The following is a 10,974-nucleotide window of genomic DNA, read 5'->3' on the forward strand; positions in this document are numbered from 1 at the left end:
GGACGTCGTGGCTGCTCAGCCTGAGGGTGATCACTATTTCCACTTTCTTTCATGCTGATGCTGGTGTGTTTGATGTTGTGATCACTAATCCCTCTCCTGCGTGCTCCTTCCTCTGTGTGTGATCACTATTCCCCCTCTAGTGTGCCCATTAGCCTGTGTTATGATCACTATTCCCATTCTTGTACTCAGTTCCCTGTTATGATCACGATTCTCCCCACTCTCATGCTGTGTGTCCTCTGTTATGACCACGATTCACACACTTCTGCACTCTTTCCTCTGTTATAATTGCTATTGCCCCTGATTTCTGACGCTGTATGATCTAAGTGATGATTGCTACTCTCATACTTATACCCATTTCCCTGTGTTATGATCACTATTCCCCTCTCTGTCATGCTGTATCCTACATTATGATCACTATCCCCTCTCTCACACCCATTTCCCTGTGTTATGATCACTATTCTCCCTCCCCCCATGCTGTGCCCTACATTATGATCACTATCCCCTCTCTCGCACCCATTTCCCTGTGTTATGATCACTATTCCCCTCCCCCATGCTGTATCCTACATTATGATCACTATCCCCTCTCTCACACCCATTTCCCTGTGTTATGATCACTATTCTCCCTCCCCCCATGCTGTGCCCTACATTATGATCACTATCCCCTCTCTCGCACCCATTTCCCTGTGTTATGATCACTATTCCCCTCTCTGTCATGCTGTGTCCTACATTATGATCACTATCCCCTCTCTCACACCCATTTCCCTGTGTTATGATCACTATTCCCCCCCCCCATGCTGTATCCTACATTATGATCACTATCCCCTCTCTCGCACCCATTTCCCTGTGTTATGATCACTATTCCCCCTCCATGCTGTGTTCTACATTATAATCACTATCCCCTCTCTCACACTCATTTCCCTGTGTTATGATCACTATTCTCCCCCACCCCATGCTGTATCCTACATTATGATCACTATCCCCTCTCTCACACCCATTTCCCTGTGTTATGATCACTATTCCCTCCCCCCATGCTGTGCCCTACATTATGATCACTATCCCCTCTCTCGCACCCATTTCCCTGTGTTATGATCACTATTCCCCTCCCCCATGCTGTATCCTACATTATGATCACTATCCCCTCTCTCACACCCATTTCCCTGTGTTATGATCACTATTCTCCCTCCCCCCATGCTGTGCCCTACATTATGATCACTATCCCCTCTCTCGCACCCATTTCCCTGTGTTATGATCACTATTCCCCTCTCTGTCATGCTGTGTCCTACATTATGATCACTATCCCCTCTCTCACACCCATTTCCCTGTGTTATGATCACTATTCCCCCCCCCCATGCTGTATCCTACATTATGATCACTATCCCCTCTCTCGCACCCATTTCCCTGTGTTATGATCACTATTCCCCCTCCATGCTGTGTTCTACATTATAATCACTATCCCCTCTCTCACACTCATTTCCCTGTGTTATGATCACTATTCTCCCCCACCCCATGCTGTATCCTACATTATGATCACTATCCCCTCTCTCACACCCATTTCCCTGTGTTATGATCACTATTCCCTCCCCCCATGCTGTGCCCTACATTATGATCACTATCCCCTCTCTCGCACCCATTTCCCTGTGTTATGATCACTATTCCCCTCCCCCATGCTGTATCCTACATTATGATCACTATCCCCTCTCTCACACCCATTTCCCTGTGTTATGATCACTATTCTCCCTCCCCCCATGCTGTGCCCTACATTATGATCACTATCCCCTCTCTCGCACCCATTTCCCTGTGTTATGATCACTATTCCCCTCTCTGTCATGCTGTGTCCTACATTATGATCACTATCCCCTCTCTCACACCCATTTCCCTGTGTTATGATCACTATTCCCCCCCCCATGCTGTATCCTACATTATGATCACTATCCCCTCTCTCGCACCCATTTCCCTGTGTTATGATCACTATTCCCCCTCCATGCTGTGTTCTACATTATGATCCCTATCCCCTCTCTCGCACCCATTTCCCTGTGTTATGATCACTATTCCCCCTCCATGCTGTGTTCTACATTATAATCACTATCCCCTCTCTCACACTCATTTCCCTGTGTTATGATCACTATTCTCCCCCACCCCATGCTGTATCCTACATTATGATCACTATCCCCTCTCTCACACCCATTTCCCTGTGTTATGATCACTATTCCCTCCCCCCATGCTGTGCCCTACATTATAATCACTATCCCCTCTCTCACACCCATTTCCCTGTGTTATGATCACTATTCCCTCCCCCCATGCTGTGCCCTACATTATGATCCCTATCCCCTCTCTCACACTCATTTCCCTGTGTTATGATCACTATTCCCCTCCTCTCTCTCTCTCTCCTGCTGTGGCCTAGATTATGATCACTATTCCCTCCCTCCTGTATCTTCTGCCCCCTGATTGCCGTATGTCTGGCTCCCCACCAGGAGGCGGTGCAGCTTGATGGGCAGGTCCTGTTCAGCTTGCTGAGGAAGGTCAGCTTGGTGGCCTACAGGCACCTGAAGAAACACCAGGTCGACCCCCTGATCTACATGACCGAGTGGTTCATGTGCCTGTTCTCTCGGACGCTACCCTGGGCCACAGTGCTGCGGGTGTGGGACATGTTCCTCTCTGAAGGTGAGACAGGAACCCCCTGTGTGCGGTGGTGTGGTGGCAGGGGGCTGGGGTTATATGTTGGTGTGGTGGATGTGTGTGTGTGTGTGTGGTGTGTGTGTGTGTGTGTGTGTGTGTGTGTATGTGTGTGCGTATGTGTGTGTGTGTGTCTGTGTGTATGTGTGTGTGTGTCTGTGTGTGTGTATGTATGTGTGTGTGTGGTGTGTGTCTGTGTGTGTGTCTGTGTGTGTGTGTGTGTGTCTGTGTGTGTGTGTGTGTGAGTCTGTGTGTGTGAGTGTGTGTCTGTGTGTGTGTGTGTGTCTGTGTGTGTGGTGTGTGGGAAGTGTGTATGTGTGTGTCTGTGTGTATGCATGTATATGTATGTGTGTGTGTGGCATGTGGGAAGTGTGTGCGTGTGTGTATGCATGTATATGTATGTGTGTGTGCGTGTGTGTGTGGTGTGTGGGAAGTGTGTGCGTCTGTCTGTGTGTGTGTGGATCTCTGTGGCTAGCACTGCTGCCTCCCAGGACCAGCGTCCCAGGTTCGATCCCACTTTCAGGTCCCTGTCTGTGTGGAGTTTGCACATTCTCCCCGTGTCTGTGTGGGTTTCCTCCGGGTGCTCCGGTTTCCTCCCACTGTCCAAAGATGTCTAGGTTAGGGTGGGATTGGCCATGGGAAATTGTCCCATAGTGCCCAGGGATGTGCAGGTTAGGGTGGATTGGCCATGGGAAATTGTCCCATAGTGCCCAGGGATGTGCAGGTTAGGGTGGGTTGGCCATGGGGAATTGTCCCACAGTGCCCAGGGATGTGCAGGTTAGGGTGGGTTGGCCATGGGGAATTGTCCCACAGTGCCCAGGGATGTGCAGGTTAGGGTGGGTTGGCCATGGGGAATTGTCCCACAGTGCCCAGGGATGTGCAGGTTAGGGTGGGTTGGCCATGGGGAATTGTCCCACAGTGCCCAGGGATGTGCAGGTTAGGGTGGGTTGGCCATGCTATATTGTCCCATCGTGCCCAGTGATGTACAGGTTAGGGTGGGATTGGCCATGGGGAATTGTCCCATAGTGTTAGGGACATTAGTCAGGGGTAAATATCGGGTGGGGGGAAATGGGTTTGGGTGGGATAGTCTTCGGAGCTTGTTGTGGACTTGTTGGGCCGAAGGGCCTGTTTCCACACAGTAGGGGATTCTAATTATATGTGTGTGTGTGTGTGTGTGTGTGTGTGTGTGTGTGTGTGTGTGTGTGTGTGTGTGTGTGTGTGTGTGTGTGTGTGCGCGCGCGCGCGTGTTTGTCTGTGTGTTTGTGAGAGAGTTCGACAGAGAGATAGACAATGGGACAGGAAGAGAGAGAGGGGGGAGACAGAGAGAGAGCGAGAGAGAGAGAGACAGAGAGAGAGAGAGTGACAGAGAGAGAGGGAGACAGAGAGAGAGGGAGACAGAGAGAGAGGGAGACAGAGAGAGAGGGAGACAGAGAGCTGGAAAATGAGAGAGCGAGATGGAGAGAAAGACACAGAGAGATAGATAGAATGAGAGAGAAAGAGAAATGAAAGGAGGGGGAAGAGAGAAATGGACAGACCTGGCAGGGGAAGAGAGACGCTGAGAAAGGGGTGCAGCTGGGCTCGGGGGGAGAGGGAGAGAGCAGATAAATACAAGGAGGGAGGAATAGAGAGGGAAGGTGAAAGGGACAGGTCGAGCATCAAAGGGTTAACACCGAGACTCGAGAGAGAGAGAGAGAATGTGAGAGACTGAGTAAGGACGGGGAGGGAGACTGGGAGGGGGAAGACAGAGACAGAGACCGGGGTGGGGGGATAGGGGGAGGTTATTTGACCCTGACACTCCAGAAGGACGTAACTGCTCTGTCCCGCTCCCCCCACCCCCCCACAACATTTCAGAAATCTGTCCACCTCCTCTTCAAACACTTGCATTGATCTAGCCCCCCGACACCTTCCTGGAAACAACCCAGACATTCACCGCCCTCTGGGATGAGACTCAGTTTGAGGTGAGTGGGGGGGGGCCCTTATTCTGGAAGGGCGTTCCCCCCCCCGAGTCCGAGATTCCCGGGCCAGTGGGAATATCTTCCCGACTGGGTCCCCCCTCAGTCACGCCCTCGGAATCCCGTCTGTTTCCGTCAGATCACCCCCTCGCTCTTCCTCACTCGAACGGATCCATCCGTCGGCGAATCCCTTTCTCCCGGGATCCAGCCCCCCTCCCCCCCCCCCCCCCCCCCCCCCCCCCCCCCCCCCCCCCCCCACAGGGAATCCCAGAGGAATTTCTCCTCTGCTGTGTCCAAAGCCCGTCTATCACAGACAGTATCCCCTGTTACAGGGAGGATATCGCTCGGCTGCAGAGGGTTCAGAACAGAGTTCCCGGGAAGTTGGTGGGAATGGGGGGGGTTTGAGCTACAGGGAGGGGCTGGGGCTGTTTTCCCTGGAACGTCGGAGGCTGAGGGGTGACCTTACAGAGGTCTCTCTCTCTCTCTCTCTCTCTCTCTGTCTCCGTCTCTGTCTCTCTCTCTCTGGTCTCCCCCTCTCTTCCTTCCTGTCCCATTGTCTATCTCTCTGCCTTGTCCCTGGGGTGGGGGATTTCAAGACCTAGGGGCACATTTTTAAGAATGAGGGGAGAGAGATTTTAAAAGGACAGAAGCGACAATTTTTCTTTCACACTGAAGGTGTTGAAATGCCGAGCCAACGTCCCGAGGGAGAGCTGGATGTGGGCCCAGTGACACTGAAATTTGGATAAGTCTGTGGACAGGACAGGATTGGAGGGATACCGGTCAGGAGCAGCCAGGGGGTGGGGGGCGTTGGTTTGGTTTGGGATTATGTTCAGCACGGACTGGTTGGCCTGTTTCTGTGCAGAAGGGCTTGTGACTCAGTTGGACAGCTCAGAAACAGGCCATCCGGCCCACAACGCGCCGCTGAACGTGACGCCGAATGAAACCAATCCCTTCTGCCTGTCCTTGGTCCATCCCCCGAATATCCAGCTGTGTATCGAAACGCCCCGAGAGTACTTGCCCCCCTCTGCCACCCATCCCTGGCGGCGTGTCCCACACTCCCACCCCTCTCTGGGCAATAAACCTTCCCCCTCACCTCTCCTTCGAGGGTGGGTAGGGGGAGCTGTGAAAGGACGTGGATCCCGGGGGGCTTCGGGGTTAGATCAGGAGCGAGAGGTGTTCGTCTGCAACGGACTCCCTTCGGCGTCATCTCTGCCGAGTCCTTCGGGCTGGGTCATCTCAAGGGATGCTCAGGGCCTAGTGCTGGAAACGCACAGCATCCGAGAAACAAGAGGGTCAACGTTTTGCCCGAAACGTCGATTCTCCTGCTCCTCGGACGCTGCCTGACCTGCTGTGTTTTTCCAGCAACACCCTCTCAATCCCGCCTTTTGTATTGAATTCCCTGACCAAACCCCACCCTTTTATATCTTTCCCCTCTCACCCTAAACCTATGCCCCTCTAGTTCTGGACTCCCCCCACCCCAGGGGGAAAAGACTTTGTCTATTTACCCCTATCCATGTCCCTCATGGTTTTATAAACCTCTATAAGGTCACCCCTCAGCCTCCGACGCTCCAGGGAAAACAGCTCCAGCCTGTTCAGCCTCTCCCTGTAGCTCAGACCCTCCAACCCTGGCAACATCCTTGTCAATCTTTTCTGAACCCTTTCAAGTTTCACAACATCTTTCCGATAGGAAGGAGACCAGAATTGCACACAATATTCCAACAGTGGCCTAACCAATGTCCTGTACAGCCGCAACATGTCCTCCCAACCCCTGTGTTCAATACTCTGACCAATAAAGGAAAGCATACCAAACGCTGCCTTCACTATCCTATCTACCTGCGACTCCACTTTCAAGGAGCTATGACCCTGCACTCCAAGGTCTCTTTGTTCAGCAACACTCCCTAGGACCTTACCATTAAGTGTATAAATCCTGCTAAGATTTGCTTTCCCAAAATGCAGCCCCTCACATTTATCTGAATTAAACTCCATCTGCCCCTTCTCAGCCCATTGGCCCATCTGGTCCAGATCCTGGTGTAACCTGAGGGAACCCTCTTCGCTGCCCACTACACCCTCCATTGGCCCATCGGGTCAGTCCATCTGGTCTGGGTGATCGATCCACCTGAACACCTTCAACTTCCCCAGCACCTTCCCCTCAGTGACGGACACTACCCTCACCTCTGCCCCCTGACCCTCGCAAAGGTCAGGTGTGCTGCTGGTGTCAGGGTCTCTCACACACACACCCACACACACACATACTGACACACACACTGACACGCACACACGCACACACACACACTGACACGCACACACGCACACACACACACTGACACACACACGCACACTCACACACACACTGACACACACACGCACACACACATACTGACACGCACACACACACACTCACACACACACACACTGACACACACAAACACACACTCACACTCTCTCACACACACACTCTCACACAGACATACACACACACAGACACCCACACTCTCTCACACACACACACTCACACACACACACACTGACACACACAAACACACACTCACACTCTCTCACACACACACTCTCACACAGACATACACACACACAGACACCCACACTCTCTCACACACACACACTCTCACACACACACACTGATACACACACTCACACATACACACACTCACTCACACTCTCACACACACACACATACTGACACACAGACATACACACATGCACACACTCTCTCTCACACACACAGACACACACATACTCTCTCTCACACACACACTCACGCACACACACACACACACACATACAGACACACAATCACACACACTTTCTCTTACACACACACACACTAACACACACACACACATTTTCTCTCTCTCTCACACACACACACACACTAACACAGACACACTCTGACACACACACATACTCCCACACACTAACACACACACACTCTCTCACTCTCACACTCTATCACACACACTCACACACACTCTCTCTCACACTCACACACACGTTAGTTTAAAGACTGATTGATACATAATCAGATGAACAGACATAAAGACAGGAGGAAAGTCTTTCGAAAGACGGGGGAAGTCTCAAATACAGGCGTGTGAGAGGCTGAACAAGACGCAGAGAGAGACAGAGAGGCAGAGCGAGATGGTGAGGGAGCTGGCTTACACAGATGGATCCTGACATCTTCCACCTCTTCCTCCCTTCTTGCCCTGGCCGTCCCGCTGTCCCTCAGGAGTGAAGATTATATTCCGAGTGGCTCTCGTCCTCCTGAAGGTCAGCCTGGGATCCTCCGACAAGCTGAAAGACTGTCAGGGGCTGGTGGAGACGCTGGAGAAACTACGGAACATCCCGCCCAGATTCCTACAGGAGGATTTCATCATTCATCAGGTCAGTGCTGAGGGGGTGCTGCACTGTGGGAGGGTCAGTGCTGAGGGGGTGCTGCACTGTGGGAGGGTCAGTGCTGAGGGAGTGGGCACTGTGGGAGGGTCAGTGCTGAGGGAGTGGGCACTGTCGGACGGTCAGTGCTGAGGGGGTGCTGCACTGTGGGAGGGTCAGTGCTGAGGGAGTGGGCACTGTCGGAGAGTCAGTGCTGAGGGAGTGGGCACTGTGGGAGGGTCAGTGCTGAGGGAGTGGGCACTGTCGGAGGGTCAGTGCTGAGGGAGTGGGCACTGTCGGAGGGTCAGTGCTGAGGGAGTGGGCACTGTGGGAGGGTCAGTGCTGAGGGGGTGCTGCACTGTGGGAGGGTCAGTGCTGAGGGAGTGGGCACTGTCGGAGAGTCAGTGCTGAGGGAGTGGGAGCTGTCAGAGGGTCAGTGCTGAGGGAGTGGGCACTGTCGGAGGGTCAGTGCTGAGGGAGCGGGCACTGTCGGAGAGTCAGTGCTGAGGGAGCGGGCACTGTCGGAGGGTCAGTGCTGAGGGAGTGGGCACTGTGGGAGGGTCAGTGCTGAGGGAGTGGGCACTGTCGGAGGGTCAGTGCTGAGGGAGTGGGCACTGTCGGAGGGTCAGTGCTGAGGGAGTGCCGCACTGTCGGAGGGTCAGTGCTGAGGGAGTGGGCACTGTCGGAGGGTCAGTGCTGAGGGAGTGGGCACTGTCGGAGGGTCAGTGCTGAGGGAGTGCTGGACTGAAAAATTGACAAGGACGTTGCCAGGGTTGGAGGGTCTGAGCTACAGGGAGAGGCTGAACAGGCTGGGGCTGTTTTCCCTGGAGCGTCGGAGGCTGAGGGGTGACCTTATAGAGGTTTATAAAATCATGAGGGACATAAATAGACAAAGTCTTTTCCCCCTGGGGTGGGGGAGTCCAGAACTAGAGGGGCATAGGTTTAGGGTGAGAGGGGAAAGGGACCTAAGGGGTAACTTTTTCCCCCAGAGGGTGGTACGTGTATGGAATGAGCTGCCAGAGGAAGTGGTGGGGGCTGGTACAATGACAGCATTTAAAAGGTGGATGGGGACATGAATAGGAAGGGGTTAGAGGGAGATGGGCCAAGTGCTGGCACATGGGGCTAGATTAGGTTAGGATATCTGGGACAGCATGGACGGGTTGGGCTGAAGGGCCTATTTCTGTACTGTCCATCTCTAAATGGGACTAGATTGGGTTAGGATATCTGGGACAGCATGGAGGGGATGGGCCGAAAGGTTGTTTCTGTGCTGTACATCTCTAAATGGGACGAGATTCGGTTTGGATATCTGGGTCAGCATGGAGGGGATGGGCCGAAAGGTCTGTTTCTGTGCTGTACGTCTCTGTCTGACTCTGTGAGCGATGCAGAGTGGGTGTGACTGTGTGTGTGATTGTGTGTGCGTGACTGTGTGGGTGTGATGGTGTGTGTGACCGTTTGTGTGTGACCGTGGGTGTGTGACCGTGGGTGTGACTGTGTGTGCGTGACCGTGTGCGTGACGGTGTGTGTGTGTGACTGTGTGTGTGCGACTGTGTGCATGTGACCGTGTGTGTGACCGTGTGTGCGTGACTGTGTGTGCGTGACCGTGTGCGTGTGACCATGTGTGTGTGAGCGTGTGTGTGACCATGTGCGTGTGACCGTGTGCGTGACTGTGTGCGTGTGACCGTGTGTGTGTGAGCGTGTGTGTGTGACCGTGTGCGTGACTGTGTGAGCTTGACCATGTGTGTGGTGACCGCGTGTGTGACCGTGCGTGTGTGTGTGACCGTGCGTGTGTGTGACCATGTGTGTGTGTGACCGTGTGTGTGTGAGACCGCGTGTGTGTGACCGTGCGTGTGTGTGTGACCGTGCGTGTGTGTGACCATGTGTGTGTGACCGTGTGTGTGTGACCGCGTGTGTGTGACCGTGTGCATGTGGCCGTGTGTGTGACCGCGTGTGTGTGACCGCGTGTGTGACCGTGCGTGTGTGTGACTGCGTGTGTGACCGTGTGTGTGACCGCGTGCGTGTGACCGTGTGTGTGTGTGTGACCGTGCGTGTGTGTGACTGCGTGTGTGTGACCGTGTGTGTGACCGCATGCGTGTGACCGTGTGTGTGACCGTGTGCGTCTCTCTCTCCCCTCCCCCTCGGAACGGCAGGTGAGCGAGCTCCCCGTCACGCAGAGGGACATCGAGCAGGAGTGTTCCCGGCAGCTGAGGAAATGGAGGAAGAGGAAGGGGGTGGATGCCGCGGCATCCCGGCCTCGGACACGCCTGTACGGCGCTCGGGACGTTCACACCCAGAGGGATAAGGCCCGTCCTGGCACTGACCCCTGGCCCCAGGAGCTGGGGGTCACGGTACCAGGGGTCCCGTCCATCGTGGTCAGTGCGCCCCAGGAGAGAGGGGGAGCCGAACCGGGCACCCCCAGGACCCTGCCCCCAGAGACCCAGGCACAAATGGTCAGGGGCAAACCAGCTGGTCGCTCCCGCACTTTCTACGTACAGCGCAGACACCAGCCCCCTCCCGTGCCAGTCAGGGGTGGGGTGCGGAACTCCGACATGGAGACCCACCCCCTCAAACGCAACTCCGAACCCCTCATCTCAGACACCTACTTCTGAGGGGAGGTGGGGGAGGTGGGGGGGGGGGAAAGGGGCTACGACGCACATCACGCGTGAGGAGGAGGGGGTGGGGGGTCAGGGAAGACCGGGCAAGCGCCCACCGCCCCAGCGCCCACCCTGCCCTCTTCCCAAATCCCGAAGGTCCCAGGTCACCCAGACCGGCCCAGGCTGACCCTGAGCAGGACAGAGGGGAGGGACAGGGGCTAGTCCCCCCACCCCCTCACACACACACACGACGGCACTGCTCAATCCCCCTCAGCACCTCCTCGGGACCCCCGCACTGCAGAGGGAGTGGGCACTGTCGGAGGGTCAGTGCTGAGGGAGCGGGCACTGTCGGAGGGTCAGTGCTGAGGGAGCGG

The 10,974-nt window shown here is 54.6% G+C and overlaps 1 protein-coding gene across 1 annotated transcript in view; it reads left to right on the forward strand.

The window, feature by feature from the left end:
• LOC132814595 (TBC1 domain family member 10B-like) overlaps nt 1–10,615 on the forward strand; it is a 32,547-nt gene extending 21,932 nt beyond the window's left edge. Inside the window, exons 8-10 of the mRNA XM_060823540.1 lie at nt 2,472–2,661; nt 7,867–8,021; nt 10,157–10,615. Coding sequence (XP_060679523.1) covers nt 2,472–2,661; nt 7,867–8,021; nt 10,157–10,615 — 804 coding nt within the window. The remainder of the gene's footprint in view (nt 1–2,471; nt 2,662–7,866; nt 8,022–10,156) is intronic.
• The last annotated feature ends 359 nt before the right edge of the window (nt 10,616–10,974 follow it).

Source organism: Hemiscyllium ocellatum, unplaced genomic scaffold, assembly GCF_020745735.1.
Source record: "Hemiscyllium ocellatum isolate sHemOce1 unplaced genomic scaffold, sHemOce1.pat.X.cur. scaffold_871_pat_ctg1, whole genome shotgun sequence".
Lineage (NCBI taxonomy): Eukaryota > Metazoa > Chordata > Chondrichthyes > Orectolobiformes > Hemiscylliidae > Hemiscyllium > Hemiscyllium ocellatum.